The 23,149-nt window shown below is 35.7% G+C and overlaps 2 protein-coding genes across 3 annotated transcripts in view; both read left to right on the top strand.

The window, feature by feature from the left end:
* Positions 1–3,524, top strand: part of fat1a (FAT atypical cadherin 1a) — an 83,814-nt gene extending 80,290 nt beyond the window's left edge. Inside the window, exons 27-28 of one of the 2 annotated variants that reach the window (XM_079617379.1) lie at positions 336–371; positions 1,835–3,524. In XM_079617379.1, the coding sequence (XP_079473505.1) occupies positions 336–371; positions 1,835–2,514 (716 nt within the window). In that variant the 3' untranslated portion in view covers positions 2,515–3,524. The remainder of the gene's footprint in view (positions 1–335; positions 372–1,834) is intronic. The other variant, XM_079617380.1, reaches the window with a different exon arrangement.
* Positions 3,525–14,233: 10,709 nt separating this feature from the next.
* Positions 14,234–21,115, top strand: casp3a (caspase 3, apoptosis-related cysteine peptidase a). The gene is made up of 7 exons (XM_079615119.1): positions 14,234–14,484; positions 15,028–15,258; positions 15,467–15,609; positions 16,845–16,973; positions 18,365–18,540; positions 18,653–18,770; positions 19,983–21,115. The coding sequence occupies exons 2-7, from the start codon at positions 15,215–15,217 to the stop codon at positions 20,210–20,212; spliced, it is 840 nt and encodes a 279-aa protein (XP_079471245.1). The 5' UTR covers positions 14,234–14,484; positions 15,028–15,214; the 3' UTR covers positions 20,213–21,115.
* The last annotated feature ends 2,034 nt before the right edge of the window (positions 21,116–23,149 follow it).

The raw sequence follows: 23,149 nt of genomic DNA on the forward strand, positions 1-23,149 counted from the left end.
AGACAGAGAGATTAAAAAAGACTAATCACATCTGGAAAATTTCTATCAAATGCCTCATTAGCCAATCAGGTGCCTCATTTGATGAGTGTTCAGCTAATTTGAGATGGAAAATTACGATCTTGCCGAGACTGATTTCACTTTCCCTCCAATCTGTGAGATGAAACAATGTTTCTGTGTAAGCAAATGGCATGAAGATCATCTCATACCTTCATGGTTCTTTCATTTGTATCTACGTCCTCCTGCATTCTTTTTTTCTACAGTGTTCTTCGATCTCCTTGTATTTGACATTTTCTCTTTCTCCTTTCTCTGCATTTCTGTTTGCTTTTTGTCTAAAGAGTCATTCTCGGCTCATGAACACAAGAACCCAAGAGGTGATTTATTTTTCGTACAATTTGCCTGAAGCCTTTTAAATGTGATATTTTTGTTTTTTGTTTACTTTTTGGCTTGTAAAACTGCATGTCCACAAATATGTGACAGAAATAGTGTCAAATCAACTTTCTTTTGGTAGTTTTGTGTGCTTTTTGAAAGTTTTGTTTTTATGCTTTTGTGTTCCCAGTTTAACTTAGTGATGTCTTCCTCAAATTCCCCCAAAACACATAATAATAATAACCATAAAATACTTTTCCTAATAATATATTGTGTAAAAATGAATCTTTGAAAGTACTGACTAATTGTCATATTCTGTCAAGGTTGTGTATAGAATATGTAGACATATTCTGAGTTATTGTGTGTGCACATGTGTGGTGTGTATTTGTGTGCGCTCCAGTAATATTAGTGTTAAGCTGAATGCATCTGCATTGTGTTGGTGTGATACTGACGTTGCATGTTGTTGGTTTTAAATGACCTGGCTTGTTTTAACGAGTGATTTATGAAAAGGGTTGAAGTCAATTCAACTTTTGTTCAGGGAGTACACAGAATAAATTGTCATTTGACCAAAAAAAAAAAAAAGAATACCATGAAAAGATTTTCTATGATGAAATTTCAATTTCTCTAATTTCGGATCTTACTCTGTACAATTCATCCATGCATATTTTACTTACATATATATAATGTTTGTTTGTTTTTTACAAAAAAAAGTCATTGGGCAGGGACTTGGTTCTATGCACTTGTTGTGTTTTGGATTATGAGATGAAATATGAGATCTAGGTGTTGCACTTACATATATATATATATACAAGTCATAGGGCAGGGACTTGGTTCTATGCACTTGTTGTTTTTTGGATATATATATATATATATATATATATATATATATATATATATATATATATATATATATATATATATATATATATGTAAATGTAAGTGCAACACCTAGATCTCATATTTCATCTCATAATCCAAAAATACTTTTTGTTTTTGTTTTTAATAATCCATTATTTTCAGATGTGTGACCGTTTCATCGCGTCTTTAAAGCACGTCAAAATGAGTCTATTTTTTATTATTATTATTTTACAAATAATTAAATTTATTAATTTTGAATAATTAGTGATCATTATGCCATTTAATACTAGTATAATAAAGATTATGTCAATAATAGCATATAATGACAGAAGCTTAAAAAAAGTGCTGATGGTTATCATCATTTCAATAATTTCCTGATGATTAAAATCCTCCTTTTTTATATACTTCAGTACTTCAGTGACAGACGTAAAACAGGTTCTGAATGCCATTTCATGCTGACTTCATGTTGACATGGTGACTAAAATCACCCCTTCTGAAGTTGAATTGACCCCAGCCTTTCTTCAGTGTGTGTGACATCAATCTAATCCCAAGATTTTATTTTGTTCAAATTGTGGCGTTTGTGATGTTTACTATTGTTTTTGTCCGACAGGCTATCATTGGGACACATCTGACTGGATGCCGAGCGTTCAACTTCCTGGAATCCAGGAGTTCCCTCAGTATGAGGTAGTGGAGGCCCCACCCACCCTTTACAGCGACCCCACCCTGCTGGACACGGACTACTATCCCGGCGGATACGACATCGAAAGCGACTTCCCTCCTCCACCCGACGACTTTCCTTCACACGATGACCTCCCCCCTCCTCCGCCCGTGCCGGAGTACGGGGAGCGCTACGACACATTGCAGTCCACCACGCGGGCACTAAACAGCGCCCCCTCTAGTCCCGGAGGGTCTGTAGTACACCAGCGCCCGCCCTTACCCCAACTCTACAGCCTCACCCAATTCCTACCCCACCACCATTACTCTTCAGACCCCGAACCCCAGACCAACCCCACCAGCACCATCACATCATCCTCCACCGGAGGATACCGGCGCGGAGGATTCCCACTGGGCTACGGCCGCGACTTCGACCCCCCTGCTGCCGATAACATGTCACTGTCCCTGTACACGTCCACGGCGTCCTGTTCGGACATGTCCGCCTGCTGCGAGGAGTCTGAAGTGATGATGAGTGATTACGAGAGCGGCGGAGAGGAGGAGGAAGCACAGTTTCAGAGGCTCATCATACCACCACTGGACTCTCAGCATCAGCAGCAGCAGCATACTGAAGTCTGACACTGGATCCAACACAAAAGTATCAAAAGTGCCTAAATGCAACCCTGCTACAGGATACTGACTGTGTTTAAACCATAACCACACGACAAACGCGGTACACAAACTTAGGCTTACACTTAATAAATGCCAAACGCACACTCCGTATACATCTGTATCTCACTGAAGAGGGGTTTTTGGAAAGACTTGCTTGAACATGAGTTCTCTCTTCAGTAGCTATCGTGGGCTGTTATTAATATTATTATTATTTAACAGTGTCGAAGAGAGCATTAGACCTGGCTGTGCCGTTAAATAATACATTGATCATCGTGCACAAGATCATGCTGAGGTGTACAAGTTACCCAGAAGATTATAACTGATATACTTGTCATGGATAATGAGAAAAAGCATCATTTCAAAGGTGATATCTGTATTTGCATAGATATAACCATGCAAACTGTTTTTTTTATACAAATCCTCAGTCATTTGTAATGTAAATGTTAATGTACAGTTTTGATTTCAAGGTTTTACTAGGTTTCTGTAGATATTTTTTGCTTTTCTTTTCCAAAAAAAAAAGAAAGACAGGAAAAAGTAGTATACCAACTCAAATGGTGTGTCATTAGCCTTACTGTATGTTCATTCACAAGCAAAGAGTCTAAAAAATACAAATAAATATTAATGTAAAGGATATGAATGTGTGATCGTCACAACACGCGTTCATTTCTGAAAGGATCATCTGATGGACGTCTGCATATTCTTGTGATGTGTTATGTTTTCTTTTTCTTTTCTTTTTTTAATTTGTTGTTTGTAAATTGTGACTTTGGAACATCTTTATTTTTTTGACCATGAAAATGGGACACAATATATTTATAGTGAGAGATTATTCACAGACATGTGACTTTTTCAGGGTCTGCGTGTGTGTGAGCAATGCTATGGTCTTGTTTTATGATTTTTATTAAATACTGCCACTAGCTTAACTGCTTTACTACTGGCAATAAATTATTCTCTAAAATGGGTGTTTGTCTTGCATTCATTTATTTACTTTTTATACACCGATTTAGGCAGAACAATTCAGATATTGAACTTGACATACTGCACGTGTATCGATGCTTGAATGTGTTGATCTGTGATTAGAGCAGTGCTGTGTTGGTCAGACAGTGGCATTATATTAGCTATAGGCAGAATTCAGAAACTAGAAGGGAAACTGAATGATCTTTTGATATGATTATTTTAGTTTCTACAAATGGATTGTAACAGCTCCATTATGACATGAAAATAATTGGATTGCAATTGTTTACTGATAGCTTTATAACATCTGAGATGAAAAGTTTGATTTTAAACATTCTAACGCACTTTTATGGATGAATCGCACAAAACACTATTTGAAAACCCTTCATATAATAGGCTACAAAAATTTAACATATGTTTCTGACAGATATATAAAGAGATTTTCGTGAATTATGTTACTTGCTAATATGCTAGCTTTGTGAAATGGTGCCTCACTTTTTTATGGCTGCTTATCAAATAAATGAACTGAAGTTGAAATTATAATGAGACAACAAAAATACCAGAAACACTGAATTCAACCTCCAGTTTAATTTTTTTTTTCATTTTTCGAAAATATGATATTGAGTTAAAATCCTTATATTACAATTCCCAGATGACTGGGAAATTTTTTTAATTTTGTGCCTGGATGTGCTATTATATAAGCAATATTGCTTATACAGTAGTTAAGCCAATACGCATTGTGTTAGTCTATAATTATTTATGTGACAGTTCAATAAACAATTAACTTTTATTTAAACAAGCCATCTCACTGCTTACATCATCAGCAGATACTTCATCTTGAGATAAATTCCTTTATAGGGTTTGAAAAATACAGAATTATTGAGTTTTTTTTTAATTAAACCGAATTGTCAAACAATTCAAAAATCACATTTCTTAATGCAAAATTGCAAATAATTTATGTCTTTCACTATCTACCATACATAATATTCTGAAAAGACTCAGGGAATCCAGAGAATTGGATGGCATTGCATGAGTGTTACATAAAATACATCATAAATCATCATGTGGTGTATATATTTATAGGCTGAAATGCAAGACATCTCAAACAAACTGCATAAAAAACACAATATGTTCCATGTAATCAATCAAAAAAAACAAAAACAACAACAACAACGGTGTTAACATCTTGACTACATTAATTAAAAGTGTCTCAAATATGTTTTGTATACTCAACTTCAAAACATGTATGTGTCTCAATCAGTTTAAGTCACTGCTTCGGGGTCCAAAAGATCCATCAGATGCCAAACAACAAAGCAAACAACAAATATTGGTGTCCAGGATGCCTTGAGCCTGGAGACTGTACAGTTTATAAGAGCTTAGCTTAAATGTGTGATATGAATCAACAGTGCTCATAAACAGCTGTTGAGTATTCTCCCTAGAAGCTTGGACCCGGAAACTGTATTCCATACATCAGGACTTAACATTTCATAAGGTGCAGTCACATTTACTTCTGTTGTTCTGTGAATATTCACAGGTGAATTCAAGTCATTTAAAGCAGAATCAGGAATTTAGTTCGAATTCAAAAAAATTCACTATTGGTCTAAGTTGGTCAAACCAACAGCTTGAAAGTGACTTCTGTGTGAGCTCTGCTTCATACATTATTACACTGTTGACAATGGGTCTTTTTGCCCATGCAATTTTACTGAAATTTCATAAATGTGACCAATCCGTTGCAACATAAATGCAATTCATATAAATAAAATACTCACAAGGGACATTAGGTCATTAAGAAGTCAGAAAAAGAGAAAAGGTGCAGCAGCTTTTTCTGCCAGGTTTCTTTTTTCCTGTTTTGTGGTAGATGGTCCTGGCACTTCAAAGATTTTTAGGTCTACAAGAGTTTTCATTCCTGGTTTATTGCCCTCAGACAGAGAGAAAATACCTCGTAAAAGGCATCATTGATTCCAAACCTGTCATATTTATCTGAGTTAAGTGAATGAGATTTGAAAGCTGCAGCAAGTGGGAAAATTTTCAGAGAATAACGGATTACATTTTTGTCTGTTCATCACATATAGCTATTGTATGGGTTCTAAAAACTAGGAATGTATTGTGGTTTTATTGTGGGTGGGGTGGTTTAAAGTGACATTTTAAGTTTTGCTTCAGTCTTCATTCACTTTTGATGAACGAACAAGAGCAGCTATAAGGCCCTATAGCTTAGATCCTTAACCTTTACTTCTGACAATTCACAAGGCTGTACATCTTGTTGTGATTTCATGGTAATGAACTCCAGAATCTCACAAATTAATACAATGTGCTTTTTGCATCCCTTAATGGATGCAAAAACTACAGGCTTCACCATTGAAGTTCCATGAGTACTTTATAGGATATTCAAGGCACATTTAGTTTTTACAGTGTGGTTGAGAACTGTCCAGAAAAATGCTTGACGTATTTGCACGTAACTTGTACTTAAAGATACAATGTCTTCTTTTTTTTCGCCGCTAGGGGTCGTTAACCTCTTACAATAACAAAGGCGTATGAATTATGGAACTTGTCTTCGAGCCGATGGATCATATGTTTATGGATGAGTGAATACATTGATGTTTTTATCATGACTGTATGAAGCAGGTCGCGATTGCTAATGAGAGACAGATATGCGCCACACGCGAGTCCCGCGGATATAAGGGTGATTCTCTGAGATGGGTGCCTTTTGGGTCATAACTTTTTTTTTTATATAGGCTACCTTAAATAGTTATATTTCTGATAATTTCATGTGATAGTGGATTAGTCAAACCTTTAAGAAAAAAAAAAATTCCCACCGCGGGCATGAAATTCTAAACAATATTGAGTGTTTTTTCTTACTGAAAGTTGTTTTGGAGTTCAACCAAACAACAATATGATTTAAAAAGATTTTCAAGAAAATTATTGTTGAAGCTTTTCAATGAGATGTCCCTTGTTTGATATCATTTACTGCATGTAGAATTTTATTTTCAAATACTCACCATTTGAATACCAAATCAGGTCATGAAAACTATATCTAACATTGGTCTTCATATCTTATCACAAAATAAAATATGCATTAACATTAGGATTTAATCAGGCTTTCATATTTTTTTCAGACTGTCCTGTAAATTCTGCACACAGCAAAACAAACATTGACCTAATTTGTCTTCTTATCACGAAAATATTAATAAAAACTCTCAAATAACAGGGTTGAACTCAGCATAACAGGGTTGAACATGATAACAGGGTTGAAGTGATGATCATTATTTCAATATAGTATGGATTTATTTCCTGTAAAATTAATGATATCACATTCAATAAAATTGTATTTTATTAAAGTTGTAAAAAACAAACAAACATTATAGTTAGTATTTAACATTAAATCAAAAGCATTAAGCATTAATTAATAACAAACATCAATTGAACTTTCCATTTGGTCCAAAAAATTCCTTATAAAAACAACATAGGCTATGGAAAACTTGCTGGGATCTAATTTTGATTCAAACTTGTTTTTAGTGCTTAACATTGAACATTGAACATTGAACAGGACTGTAAGATGTCCATTAATTCATTATTTATTCAGAAAGCCTGGCCCAAACATCTTTTTGAATTTCCATGTGCCGTGTTGTCACTGGCTTAGGAGGTGGGATGAGCTCAAGCACATCATCAAAAACATACCAAAGCACATCCTCACGAGAACCTGTTTGGCCCGACACGGTGCATGCATTTTACTTGCACATGCGTTTCATCCATTGCAAGTATTATTCCTGGGAACAAATCTTTATCATATGTTAGGACACACCACTGCCCTAGCACCTCTGGGTCATCCCAATGGATTCGTGTCTGCCTCTGTGACACAGCATCTGGCACCTTCTTAACAAAGCTGAAATGATTTGTGTTCCAACACTCGCATTGTAACTGCTTCTGGGTCGAGCACACATACAGCTGACATCACGAGACACTATCTCTCCTGGAGCAAGAGTTACCACCTGATGTATCCGCATGGTTGCTGGGACTGCTTGTAGGTTTGATGGCATCCTCTCAAGTGCCTGCTCAACAGTATCACCATTGACAAAGAACAACTTGATCGATGTGTTGGTCTCCAAAAGGGCCTCAAAGAGCTCATGTGCATCTTGGATGTCCCGGCCATGGCTTCTTAGCATGTCAGCAGTCTTCTTCAAGGCTGCTCCAACACCATCTGGTGCTCCTTTGCCATGGCTGGCCTCAAAAAAATTCCATGTCCCTGCCTTAATGCCTCTTTTCGCCAGCTCATGCAGTGCTAAAAAGGAAACAATTGCCCTTCTGCTTGTACTGGGTACAAGGCCCATCACTAAACAAGTGTATCACAGAAACCTCTGGGTGTGTTGCCTGCACATAATCCAATACAGGCTTTAGAAAGAAATAATGTTAAGGACATTTCATTCAACCAATATACCCACAATTGCAGAATTACTACTCACACAGGTCAGTTTTTTAGATGAATTAAACTTGTGAGGTAACGCAGCGCTGTTAGTTTTATGTACATTTGCTCACCTGTCTAGGCGAAAACCATGGATAACGCGGATATTAGCCTACGTCATTGACAGGCGACAAGTGAACAAGGATATCCGGATGGCCAAATTTTTTTTTTATTGAACAAAAAGCACAGGGGATACAAGTATCAAGCACAAAAAGTAAAAATAAGAATAAGTCATACTCATAGTAAATCAAGGCAGTAGATAAGGGATAGTTTATATAAAAATATATATATTGTATGATTGTATGATAATTATATATATATATAATTCATAAAACAATCATAGAAACTATACACATCCAAAAAAATAATACAAGTACATGGGAAATACAAAAAATAAATAGTAATCTTCAGAGCAGAGTTTTATCAGCTTTCTTATTAGCTGATAAACAAAGAGAGTCATGAAATAATTTTAAATCAACACAAAAAAAGTCTTAATTGGGCTTAGAAATCAGTTACTTTACACTTCTGAAGATGAAACTCGCCACATAAAGTAAGCAGTTTTAATCTGTCATCCGTGTCCTTTGACCCGGAGTCCAATCAAAAACACACAAAAACAACACATTCACAACTTCAAAAGTAAAGAGTTTATAAGCAGAAAAAATAAGCCAAGCTACCTTCCTCCAAAACTCCCTTGAATAATCACATTCAAAAAACAAATGGGGTATTGTTTCAAGATTAGAGTTACAGAATGCGCAGTGTGAAGAGATTAAGAGTCTACCTTAAATTTAGAAAGAAGAGGGATAGTAATTATAGAATTTTAAAGTGAAGCTCTTTCCACTTGTTAACTTATTAATGCCAGTCCATATATTAATAGTAGAAAGAGAAGGATAATTTAATTTCCATTTGAAAAAAGCTTTGGGATGACAGCGGATCTTCCTAATAGGAGATCTTCTAATCCAGAAATTGTTACATTTGACATTGGAAAGCTCCAAACCTCCAATAGATAACTGGGGCATTTCACAAGCAGATACTCTGCTACAGTATGACCTAACCATATGCAAAAGTTTAGGTGAAATAGAATTTATTACCCAGCTATAAACTTTAGGTGAGGAATCCACTCCAAAAAGGTTGATAAATTCATTGTAGGGATAAAAGCTGCCGTTCTTCTTTAACAAATCCAAAACAAAAATAACACCTTTGTCAACCCAATCCTTAATAAATATTTTTTTTTCCACGCAGCACATTCTGGTTGTTCCATATAATACTCCTATGAGGGAAATATGGCAAAAGACAAGCTTACAGGCCTCCAAGGCTTGCTGAAATTTAGCAAGCTTGAACAGAAGTTTGTTGCATTTAAAATCGCAAGACAATAAAAAATGTAACCCCCCACATTTTTCAAAGATAAATTTAGGTATGTGAAACCATAACAGATTAGAATCAGCATTCAGGCAGCGTTTAATCCAGCCGATCTTAAAAACCTGATTGAGAGTACTAAAGTCCAAAGCATTCACACCTCCCTCCAAAGTATTTCTTATTAGAGTCATCCTTTTAACATACTCAGTTTTATTTTTCCACAATAATTAAAATAATATAGAGTCGATAAATGAGCAAGTTTTCGGGTTGAAATATAAGACAAAGCTGGGTAAACAATCCTAGAAATACCTTCAGCTTTAGAAATCAAGACACGACCATAGATAGTTAAATTTATTTGTGGCCAGCAATTGAAGACATTCTTAATTTTTTTTATTCCTAGATAGAAAAACACAAAAATTTTAGATTTTTTTGGATACATTTTTAGATTTTTATCTAAAATTCTATCTTTGGGTGATTTACTTATTAAAATGCCTAAATATCTTACATTATTTTTTACCTTCTATATGATCTTTTTCAAGACTGTGAATAGGTAGAATTTCACTTTTATTTCGATTAACAGTGAGACCAGAAGCCTTAGAAAATGTTTCTAAAGCTTCCAAAATAACAGGAACCTGTTTCTCATCATTTAAAAACAGACAGGTGTCACCCGCCAGTTGACTAATTAGAAAAGTGTGTTCAGCTACAACAATACCCTGAACATCTACACAGCGAGTCATACAAATAATAAGAAACTCTGTGACTAATAAAACCAAAAATGGTGAAAATAGACACCCTTGTCTGATGCCCCTGCTAATCGTAAACCGGGGAGAAACACCATTCACCAAAGATACATTGCTGTTAATATTTTTGTAAAAAGTCTGAACTATTCTAACAAAGGAAGAGCCAAAACCAAATTTGCGCAAAGATTCAAAAATAAACTCATGTTCGACCGTGTCAAAGGACTTATAAAAGTCTAAAAATAAAATGATTGGACTATCGTTGATCAATTCATTATATTCTAAAACATCTAAAACAAGTCGAATGTTATTTGCTATATGCCTGCCTTTCATGAAGCCAGATTGGGAAACTGAGACAAGTTCTTCTAAGCATGGTTTCAATCTATTTGCATAAAGGGAAGCTAACAATTTATAATCCGAAGTAATTGGGCGCCAATTATCTAAATATGAAGAATCTTTGTTAGGCTTTGGGATTAAAGTGATCAAGCCCTGCTTCATGAACTCAGTTAATTCACCTTTCTTTATACATTCTTTAAAAACTTCCAAAACAAGCTTTTTTATATCGGATGGCCAATTATTTAAAATGGAAATTTCTCTGAAATTAAAAATCTTTGGGAACTTTTGGGATATTGTAAGTACACAACTGCAGTAAATATATCACTGTGCAAGTGATTTTTGGATATTTTATTACAAAATTCTTACATATTGTACGTACCTTTAATCTCGAAGCACAAAAAAAATTTATAATCATAATATCAAAATCATTATATACCAAAAATGTCCACAAGTTATATATCAAAATGGCAGAATTATCATACCACTCATTACATGCAATGTAAACAGATCTTCACAGAGACAACAGGACAGTTAAAACGTTCAATATACATTCATTTTGATTGTTGTAAACCCATTGTACACTATATCCAAGAATAAAGAAGTGTTGGTAAACTCTTCTTGACAACATACTCCACAGTCTGCACTAGGAAGTCAAAACTTACCATTCTTGTTTTGTTTTTTGAAATATTGCAGTATTCATTATAAATTATTTATCTTGCTGCAACATTGATGAGCATCTGGATGAAAGCAGACAACTAAACCCTCTAGCCATGCGAAGTTAAGACAAGATCGACAGTTATCACCTTGGCTCTCTGATTAACTATTCAAAGTGTACAATTTCATTATATCTTACAAAGATGCTCTTGTCCGCTTCTACACTTTCACTCAACACAATTGTCAAAAGATAGATGGTGGCAAAACAAAACAGTAAAAGACCTGAGAGCAAAACTACCTGACCTGAGGACCATGTTTGTTAAAAAAGGATGTTGCTCTGATGTCAAGGAGTTTACTGATCTCATTTGTTGTTTTTACCCAGGAGGTAAAAATATGTTTTTTTCTGGTTCGACACTGGTTTGTTATAATTTTAAGTTATTAAGGTAATATCTAACAGAGCGGTGTAAAACAACCACAAATTAAAATGCATATGTGTTTTCGATGTTTGTAAAGTATCTTTAAATCATCCTTTATGGTTTTCTGTTACAGAGTAGCAGTGTTTTGATCTTAGGCCATTATGATGGCAAAATATTTCAGAATGTTCGTGGAGTACAGATTTAGAGCAGACAAGATCGGCAAGTGATCGTGAGCGTACTCTTCATCTGGAGGTTTCTTTTAATCAATAATATCATGCTGTTTAAGCAGATGGATGTTATTTTCTCTATGTTTGCATTTCAGACAAATTATATATAAACTGTATATATATATATATTAGGGCTGTCAAAAGATTAATCGTGATTAATCGCATCCAAAATAAAAGTTTGTGTTTACATAATATATGTGTGTGTACTGTGTATAATTATTTATATATATAAAAACACACACAATCATGTATATATTTAAGAAAAATTGGTTACATTTATATATAAAATATTTATATATAATATAAATTATATAAATGTATATACAGTATATAAATGCAATTATTCCTTAAATATATACATGAATGTGTGTGTATTTATACATAATAATTCTACACAGTATACACACATATATTATGTAAACACAAACTTTTATTTTGGATGCGATTAATCGCGATTAATCTTTTGACAGCCCTAATATATATATATATATATATATATATATATATATATATATATATATACACTGATAATTATACTCCAACACAAATTGTCAATAGTCAACTGCATGTGTAAGAAAATATAAAACTATTTTCGCATTATGCATCTGCATTAGTCACATTAATAGCATACAACACAAGTAAACTTGGTCAACTTTGTCACGTACATTTTGAAAAATATTTAAATTTTTATCTAATTGTCTTCCTCTGACAGACTGCACCAGGCATATTGCTCATTGTAAATATTATAACAATTAATTGATTAATACATTTAATGAATGTTATAAAAATTAAGGCATTCAGATTTGCCCCAATCACATCTAGCCCGACCTGTCAGGAGCTCGTTGACTTGCAAATCGGGCTTAAAATTCTGTAGTGTGAACTTGGCATAAGGAAGCACCTGTACGCAACTCTTCGCAAAAGGCTGCACCTGTGCCCACTGCCTCCCCAGAAGAAGCAGGTGACCTGTGCCCGCTGCATGCCCAGTCGAAGCACCAGTGCCCACCTCATCCTCTGAGGAAGCACCTGTGCCCACCTTGTCCTGAGAGGAAGCAGAAGCACACATACCCACTGCCTCTCCAGGAAGCACTTGTGCATGCCTTGTCCCCAGAGGAAGCAGCCACATGCAGCATCTCCTGAGAAATCACCAGTGCCCGGCCACTGCCTCCCAGGCTACTGTTTAGGAGAAAACTGATGATCCCATATGAGACAGCATCTGACAAGGGATGTCATCTTGACACCCTTCCCCTTAAAGGGATAGTTCACTTCAAAATGAAAATGCTGTCATACTCACCCTCAAGTTGTTTCAAACCTGTATTCAGTTCTTTCTTCTGCTGAACACAAAGGAAGATATTTTGAAGAATGTCAGTAACCAAACAGTTAACTGGTCCCATTGACTTCCATGGTATTTTTTCCCCCTACAATAACACAAGTGTTATGAATTACACAACTGTGTAATTTAGTGAAATTACACAGGCAAAAAAGTCCATTGACCATTGTCAGCAGTGTAGCGACGTAATGTATGAAGCACAGCTCACACAGGAGTCACTTTCCAGCAGCTTTCTGTTGGTCACATCCAGCGAATTACCGCGACCAACTTGGTCCCATAGTGACATTTTTGACCACACACGAAATTGCTGATTGTGTGGATTCTTATTGAAATGACTGGAATTTACCAGTGAAATTTCACAGAACAACAGATAATTTCACTGCAACTTAACTCTGTTAATGTAAAATGTTTTCTGCTTGTTGTGACATAAGGAATACTGTTTCCGGGTCGAAGCTACTTCCTCTATCTTGTTTACTCAACAACCATTTACAAGCACTGTTGATTCAAGTCACACATTTAAACTTTTCAAAAGCCATAGTGCACATTACAGTCTCCAGTCTTACGGCATCCCAGACTTTAACGTTTTATGATTCAAAATAGCTGAATAACTAACCATCTGAGATTTCAGTATAGAGATAAAAGTTAGGAGGATCATCATTTTCAGGAATATTACAGCACAATAAATGTATATTAGCACCGTTTGTTGTTTGTTTTTGGCATCTAAAAGAGCTTTTGGACTTGGAAAGAGTGACGTCAGACTTAACAAGCGGACTGAGACAAATGTTTTAAAGTTAAGTGAAGATGGATGTTTTTAATTAGTCTAAATTTTCATATTTTACATTGATTTATTACATGGAACATATGTGTTTCCATGCATTTTGTTGATGTCTTTTCTTGTACAGTATAGCCTATTGTATATACATTGATTATTCATGTTGCTGGATTTTGTTCATGTCTTTTTTTGTATAGCCTATACATGGTTGATTATTCATGTTGCTTATGTATTATACAATGTTTTTGTGTATTCATTGATATTGTGCATGGAAGTGTATGTATTAAATCGATCTAATATGTAATAAACAATTCTTATTTTGTATTTGGTTCAGTTTGTTTATTATAATAGAAATTAATGGTAGCCATAGTAACAACATGAAATTAATAAAATAAATAACTAAAACAAAAGTTGAGAGTTGAGAACCCCTTATGTAATGGGCGGACAGAACTCTCACCTCAGAGGCTGTTCATGTGGCAGATTGTGTGTATAGAAGCCATCTTCGCAACAGAGGGCGATATTGTAGCGCAATAGCCAAGCGCAAGGGCTTCGAGTTAGTGTAGTTCCATAGACAGTAAGAGGTGTAGTTCCAACAATATATGGCTAGAGGTGTCGCCTGAGCACACTTCCTGGATGCACAGTAACCGCTTTGTCGTCGGAATCTTGTACATTACCAGCTGTCAATTACAGGACATTCTCCAATTTTTGGTAAGTACCATTGTTTTTTTGACATTAGAGTTTTAGGGGTTGTTTTTTATGTCAATATTTACTTGTTATCCATTTACACGTCTAAAAGCAGACAAAGAAACGCCATGTATACGGATAGTTTTAATAGTATTACATATTAAAATAGACTCTCTGCATTCCAATAAAATCGTGGATTGACTTGTGTACTAGAATAGTTAATTTAATAGGCATGCATTCTTTGCTGTAATTATTTCTCAAATGTATTTTAATGCATTAGCACGGCAAGCGGGACTGACCTTCTGTAACTTACAATGGCTGTGTCTTTAAACCTTCACACCTTGACCGCGTTGTTGGGCACTTTGTGAACTTGCACGTTTGGAACACTCCCAACACGCTGGAAGACTGCTCGCTAGGTTTTGAAACACACAGCCATTATGTTATGTTAATTGTATTTGACTTTGCTAGTATTTGCAAACGCTGCCTTTTGCATTTATAAATTGTTCAATAAAGTAGCTGCTACACTATCCCAAGTCTTATTTCAGTTTTTTTTGTTCTTCTTCGCAGCTTCCCATTGGCTGGGCGTGCGAGACAACAAACAACAAAGAAAATACATCCGGCATGCTGGTTCGGTGCTCATTCTGCTGAAAGCCCGTTATAACGCGTTGTACGCCTCCAGTTACACTTATAACAGCTTCTTCTGGTGAAGAGGAAACCTTTTTTATTTTGAAGAGTGATCGTTAAACGTTTGGAGATGAACGGAGACTGCGTGGACGCGCGGCGCGAGGCTACAACAGAGTAAGATGATATTGACGACTGTTGCTATGCAGCTTTCCGAAGTGATTGACAGTTCAAAAACAGTATTAAATTCCATAACAATTGCTTTCTTTTTTTGGTGCCATGGTGTTATAGAAGTAGTAGAACAGACGCATACAAACATCTGATGAATAATATATTCCATTTAGCTACAGTTTCATCTAATTGATTCATGCATCTGTTTGTCCAGTCCTGGTACAGATGTGGCATCTGGACTGCAGCACGAACAGGTGGACGCTAAGGGTCAGTCACATGTCTTCAGATACAGCCTGAACTACCCCAACATCGGGCACTGCGTCGTCATCAACAACAAGAATTTTGATCCCAAGACAGGTAACACGTTGTCAGTCGTCTTGTTTTTGTGAAAGTTGTCAATTTGAATGCTCATCAAACTCAGATGATTGTTGAAATGCATTTACTTATGAACGGAACAGTGAACAAATTTAGTAGCCTAGTATATGACTAATGTTATGGCCTATACATGAAATAAACAAAATAAATAAAAATAATATACATGTATTATATGTAATAAGAATATGAAAATGTAATCTTTAGATGAACCCAAAATTAATGTCTTACAGTATTTTTTTTTTACCTGTAGTGTTTAACGCTACTTTTCAGGAAAAGGAAAAAAAACAAACATATTTTTTTAAATAATTAAACCGCGCTGTCAAAGTTAATGCTTTTATATGTGGTCATATCATTATATTGTTGACATTTTACCCAAAATCAAGCTCAAATAAAGTTAGAAGGTTTTTTACCAGTTGATTTGTGTTCTGTCCGTCATTAGACCAGCCGCATCTGAGGCAATAAGTGCATTGCATTTCACTTTCATCAACTTACAGGTTATAAATTTTACTGTAGCTATGAGGGCGCTGTTTTTTTCTGTCATGTGGCCAAAATCTTGTGTTTTTAAAGACGAAGTGCTACGCACAGGCTATTTATGACAGTATTGGCTATGACTGGATGACAAATGCTAGACTAAGACACTCTTCTCTGCTCCTCAAATACATAAAAAATTAGCTTTTATATATGTATAGTGTTTCTTGAGTAAATACAATGTTGTACTTAGTCAAAGAACCAATTCTTTTTTTACCCTTGCATTGCAAACAAGCAGAGACTGTTCAAACTGCGTGCAGCTATGATGCTGTACAGAAAATGAGTCCAAAATAGCTCTTTAGCTCCGCCTACTCCCATAAAGCACGGTGAATGTGCATAATTTATGAATATTTTGCAATAAATCCAAAATATATGTTTGTATAATCAACATTTGTAAATGATTGGTTTTAAATTGTATACTCAAAGACAGACATAAAGGGTGACCAATAGTACGGTAACTATTTATGGGGAAAAAAAGAAAAAAAATGGATATACAAGGTTTCTGCCCGACAGTAGAATAATGATTAAGTATTGATGGCCATACTGTGAAAGTGTGAATCACTAATATCAATTAACAATGTAATGAATATATTGTGCTTCTCTAGTCTTAAACCTTTTAAGTCATTTAAGGAAAAGAAAATCTGTTATATGTAATAGAGTGATGGTTACCTGTTCTTCACCTCCTACAGGCATGAACCAACGCAATGGCACTGATGTAGATGCTGGAAACGTAATGAATGTGTTTCGAAAGCTTGGATACACTGTGAAAGTTTACAATGACCAGACAGTAATGCAGATTAAGCAGGTTTTAACAGCAGGTATGGTGTATTCATATTACACTCAGTCTGCACAAACCTTAAATTAATTCTTATATCCTGTCTCTCAGCTCTCTGCCTCAATATCAGTAGATAAATCTTAAAATCCCAAGTTTTCTTGTTATTGGTTCGGGTCACATGACGTCACTGTAGCTTTGCGCCGCCATCTTTATGACCGACGGTCTCAGTAATGCCTGCAATATGTTGTGCAGTTGGCTGCAACAACAGCCGAAAGAGGAACCCCGAACTGGTATTTTATTCTATACCAAAATATATAAAGTGAATAAACTGGTCTTCATCAATTTTATTTTATTTGTTATTAAATAAACTTACATTTCGCCGAATTCGGCCCCTCATTTAAGTCCTCGGTTCACCCGTGCTCATTTAAGTTAACACCACAGCAGTTGGCCGCAAGAAAGTGCTCATCACTTCTTTCAGCACAACATGTCTCAGTTCAGTAAATTGTTGAAGTTTACTCAGTAAACATATACTCCGGGATATTGTTTATTTCCGGAGGAACTGTGTCAGGCATGTCCAAAAGTGAGTAACTTTAGTAACTTGTGGATCAGCGCTTACGCAAGACGCGAACTGTTTTGAACGATTCAGTCCGATTTAGTGTAGCCTCCTGGATCGACCGGTTCACTAAAAAGAACCGGTTCAAAAGAACGATTCGTTCACAAACCGGACATCACTACAAGCTACCAGCTGTTAGCCACTTAGCCAGCTAACAACTCGCTACCTAGCCAGAGCAAACTACCACCAAAATCATACATTTGAATTTTTTTTATAATAGGCTACCTAACATTTCCCATGATTAAATATAAATCCTTGGTGGCCAGGTGCCGCACTTTCACATCTTTCACCCATCCAGCCACAGCATATTGATATGCATCGGTACTCTTGAAAGCCTTCAAGCGATCCCCACTGTATGTATGGGGAGGGGTTTTGCACATATATATTAAATATATATATATATATATATATATATATATATATATATATATATATATATATATATATATCATGGTGGAAGGCCAATTGGGGCAGATAATAATGGACAAAAGAAAAATGGGGGTAACAAATAAGGATCGGAGCCTAAAATTTAAATCTCTGTCTCTCTCTCTCATTCAAATGGGCAGTTTGGGCGGCCATACCGGCGAGAGCGGTCGTAAATATGGCGGCGTTCTATTTGTAGTGACGTAGATGGCATCTATGAATTGCCATCAGGGCATCAAGTAATTATTTAAAAAGCGTGTTGATGTTATAACTGTAAAAATTACCAAATGAATTTGAATCAGCTGCCAATACCCACATTTTATGTTAATTGATCATTATACTTTTTATACAATTTAAATTGTAACCAATTGTAACATGGCTGTTTGTTGTTCTCTCAGTTGCCCGTGACGACCACAGTCGCTGTGCTTCATTAGTGTGTGTGATGCTCAGTCATGGAGACGACGGGGTGTTTTTTGGCACTGATGGTCAGCTGGACCTAAAGTCCTTAACTAGCCTGTTCAGAGGAGACCGCTGCCCATCGCTAGTGGGAAAGCCTAAACTTTTCTTCATACAGGTACATCCTGAATCTTTGCTGTCATCGTGTGTGTGTGCGTGCGTGTGTGCGTGCGTGTATGTTTATAATGAGCTGGCTCAGAGTGCTTGTTTTCCACTCTTGAATTATCCAGGCTTGTAGAGGAACAGAGCTGGATCCCGGTGTGGAGACTGATGCCAGAAGCAGCTCAGATAGTCCAGTGAGGATCCCTGTGGAGGCAGACTTCCTCTATGCGTACTCTACAGTACCAGGTGCAGACACACAAAGCACACAAATGTTTCCTCTGAGTATCAGATGAAATATTCACATACATAATGAATGTACACTATCAAATCAGCATATTATAAGGATTTCTGAAGCATTATGTGGAATTGAAGTTTATAGTAATGATGCTGAAATTGCATACAGTTTAACAGTAAACACTTATTTTATTAATATATAATAATAATATTGCACAATATTACTTTTTTTCTGTATTTTTGTTCTATAAATGCAGCCTCGGTGAGCTTAAGAGATTTTTTTTTCTTTGCCTACAGCAAATGCACAAAGGAAAGTTCACTATGAATGAATTGTGGCTACTGAAAGTATTTCTTATATGCTGATTAATCAATTGAAACCCAAGTAGGCATATATATATATATATATATAATTGAAGATAATTCTCTAAATGAAGATAATTTACATGAATGCTGTCAATCGATTAAAAAAAATAATAATTGTGATTTTTACTATATTTGTATATTAATTATTTTATATATTATATTATATATATTAATGTAGAAACCAGATAAAGATAGTATATTTAAAAATAAATCGATCTAACAGGTAGAAAATAGGCCAATAGGCTACATAATTTGAATAATTATCGAACACTTGTTTTCTCTGCATAAATTATAAATTAAACATAGATTTTTTTTTTAAAGCTACAAAAGTTATTCAGTCAAGAACAGTGAGTGATTTTCTCTTTTTCTGTTGTTCTTTGATTAACATTAATGACAGACAGCAGCAGGTTTATTAGGCTGCTGTCACTTTAAGACCTGCCACACACGACACAGATCTGAGTAGATACCATTCTCTTTACGTTCATTTAAGACAGTGCTTACGAGGATACTCGACAAAACGGGCATTTTTGCATAATTTGGTGTTCATAACAAACATTCAGTTTGTTCATAATGAAGCGGCATTCTGTGCATATGAGTCTTGTGACAGACAGGAGATTCACAGAGTTTGTCTTGACATGCTTGAATGGTTTAAAAGCATTTGTATGAATAAGGGGTGTGATTATATAATGTAACGCTAGCTAAAAGATGGCGGAAAAAAACGAATGCTGCATTAATTGCGTTAAATATTTTGAACACGTTAAACTGAAAAAATCAATCGCATACCTTAACACGTTAATTTCGAAAGCCCTAAATAATTTACATGCATGGAATGTTTCCTAATGTATTCCTTTTCTCTGTCAGGTTACTACTCCTGGAGAAACACCATGACCGGTTCATGGTTCATTCAGTCTCTCTGTGAAATGATAGCAAAGTATGGCAAAGAACTTGAGCTCATGCATATCATGACCAGGGTCAACCATAAAGTGGCGTACGACTTTGAGTCGACCTCCAACATCCCTAACTTTGACGCTAGGAAACAAATTCCCTGCATTGTCTCAATGCTCACCAAAGAGATGTACTTCAATCCTTGAAGTTACAAGGGAACTTTAAGGCATATGATATAGATTTAGGGGTTGAGTTTGTGTAAGTGTAAGACCCTTTTTACACGGGGAAGCTCTTTTTCAGATCCACTTATTTACCAGAAGCATTAGCTGAACATGCTTAGTTTGGGGTTTCTCTCCTAGGACTGTTATTGTGATGGTTTTCCTAACACGTCTAATTGGCATTTAAAGTGTTGTACGTAAAATTAGAAGCTCAGGTCTTTTTCATCTTGTGACTATATACCATTTACATGTCACTTGCCTCTGGTTTTCTAATAAAAAAAAATATAGAATAATAATGAATTGAAAAAAAAGATGGCAGAATTACAGTAATCAGGGACTTTGATAAACTTTAATGTGTTATTGCACTAGTTTGACTAAGTGGGAATCATAGGTGGGCATTAAATCAGTTAAAGCAATGGACGGTGAGATTCCTCTAAATTGAAGGGAAACCAGTGTGCCTGTTTTAATGTGAAAAGCAAACAACAATCAGAACTATTCCTGGTGCTTCTCACTGAGCCATGTTAACAGATTTTGATAACTTCTGAAATGTAATGTGTAGTTTTCCACGGAGACACAATAAATGCATTATTTACAGACATACTTTGTTACATGAAGTTAAACTGTGGATGGTATCAGTGACATCCAGTCCACTACCACAGACAATGCATTGACATTTTGGTCTAAAAGTTGAAGTCTGTGGGGCAAACGACTGTCCAAACCATCACTGTAAGTGTCAGTCATAAATAATTCTTTCAGTTGAGGTCATGCATGCATTGTGTACGTGATGAATTTCTAATTATGCATACATGAAAAAAATGTTTCATGTTTATTGTACAATCCTGAATATATGATTTGTCTGTATGTAATTAAACAGCTCTGTGGTGCACTGGATGATTGGTCAATATTTCATTGAGAGTTACCTACGTGTCAAAATGATTCAGTATTGGGCAGGCATTTTTATTATAGAGATGTCTGTCTAAAGAACAATTGCATCTATAATGGTGTTTGTTGGCTCTTATTATAATCTCAAATATTTAGATAGGTTGTGAAAACATGTTTTTCTGCTCCCAGTGTCTATATAGCGTGTAGGACACTGACAGCCAGTGAAACCAGTTTCCTGAATTACAAGAAGGGTGTTTGCATTTGTTCAGGTGCATCAGTCGCCTTGAGCACAGGTAACAGTAAGTGACAACGGAATCATAAACTAAAGAAAATGAGTTTCTCATCCATTCATTCAATCATATGCCTCATCATCATCATCATGAATTTTATTTATAATGCACTATACATTTGACATCAAATCTCATAGTGCTACAAGAATAAAAACATAAATAAAAACAATAAAACAAAAACAAATACGCAAATACTTAAAAAATAATTAAAAATACGCTTTTCTAAAAAGAAAGGTTTTCAGTTCTTTTTTAAAAACATCCGCAGACTTAGGAGCTCTGAGTTGTTCTGGGAGAGCATTCCACAGACGAGGAGCGGATGCTTTACAGTTTTTCTCAGTCGCTTTGGTGCATTTCTCACATCACTATTTACATTTGCACAACAGTTAATGCAGTTCTCAAAACAATTAGTACAAACTGCAAAACCTAGTTGATAACCTGCAAAAGCGTGTCACTTGCTCAAAATGGATCGCTCATTCCTCAAAAGCAAGTATTCATGTCAATGAAAGTGTCAGTGTCATCAAGATGAAAAGTCTTGACACCATTGCTTATGAACAAGACAGTCAAATGGCTTTGTCATGTTTTCATTATGACAGTTTACTCTGTAAATGTTTTCCAATGCAAAAAAGTCAGATATTGGTGACACTACCTGAAAATGCTCAAGACAGCACTATATACTATTTGCACAGCCATTTGAAAAATACAGTAAAGTTACACATTACTGTATTTAGTGAGGTAACTGAGTACAAGACACTGAATGTTTCACATTTTTACTGCATATGCTCTTTGCAATTCTAATTTGTTCACAGCATTGTGCAAAAGAAAAAATACACCCTTATTTACAACAAACATAAACTCCCTTTGGGTAGAGCTGTGCACAACTGTAAACAATATTGCAGTACATATTGGAACTGAACATACAACATACATAGTACTGTAATCATTCATGCACATCCAGACGTTCCTCTCTGTCTGGCCACATCATTTCATCTGCATCACAGCGAATATCATCTCTTGCAATGCAATCCAAAACAACAACATGCTTGCTCAGATGGTCTCCAGTTAGACCCCTCTCATTCTCAGGGATTCTGTCCCTGTAAAGAGTGTCTAACAAAGTCAGCAGATGTTGTGTGTTGTATGGAGCAAGACTGGGGATATGCCATTTATACACACCTGTTCTCCCGACGAAATGTTTGAATAATTGAATTTACAGTGGTTCTCCCAACATTTGGCTGCACCCTTCGACCAGCCTCAGCCGTTGTGAGGCCGTGATTGACAACATGATCCACAATTGTAGCCCTGAAGTGGCTTATCATTGGTTGCAACTAGTAATGCTTCACACACCCCTTCGCATCAGTGAAAGTTGAGATTCACCTAAGATAAATTGTTCAATTTAGGAGACATTTTCAGGAAAAAAAAAAGATTCAATGTTTTTTGTAAAATTTGCTTGACAGATTTTGACAACTAGTTCAACATTTTTGTATGTAATGACTCAAGCAATGAAAGGAGGACTATTAGTTTTATATGGAATGACTATTCAGCATTCACAAGCAGAGATGCTCACAAGTCTCTGAGCTCGAGTCCAAGTCAAGTCTCAAGTCTCTGAGCTCGAGTCCAAGTCAAGTCTCAAGTCTCTGAGCTTGAGTCCAAGTCAAGTCTCAAGTCTCTGAGCTCGAGTCCAAGTCAAGTCTCAAGTCTTTTGTGGTTAAATAAGTGTTGCATCACGTACAGCGACCCATCCAGGCTGCTTAGAACA

The sequence above is a fragment of the Phoxinus phoxinus genome, assembly GCF_949152265.1.
Source record: "Phoxinus phoxinus genome assembly, chromosome: 6".
Lineage (NCBI taxonomy): Eukaryota > Metazoa > Chordata > Actinopteri > Cypriniformes > Leuciscidae > Phoxinus > Phoxinus phoxinus.

What these genes read in the sequence shown, in the direction of transcription:
- casp3a (XM_079615119.1), top strand. Translation starts at nt 15,215, where the DNA reads ATGAACGGAGACTGCGTGGACGCGCGGCGCGAGGCTACAACAGA. An exon ending in CGGCGCGAGGCTACAACAGA is followed by an intron (nt 15,259 to 15,466) that starts GTAAGATGATAT and finishes CTGTTTGTCCAG; the next exon opens with TCCTGGTACAGATGTGGCAT. An exon ending in CTAAACTTTTCTTCATACAG is followed by an intron (nt 18,541 to 18,652) that starts GTACATCCTGAA and finishes TGAATTATCCAG; the next exon opens with GCTTGTAGAGGAACAGAGCT.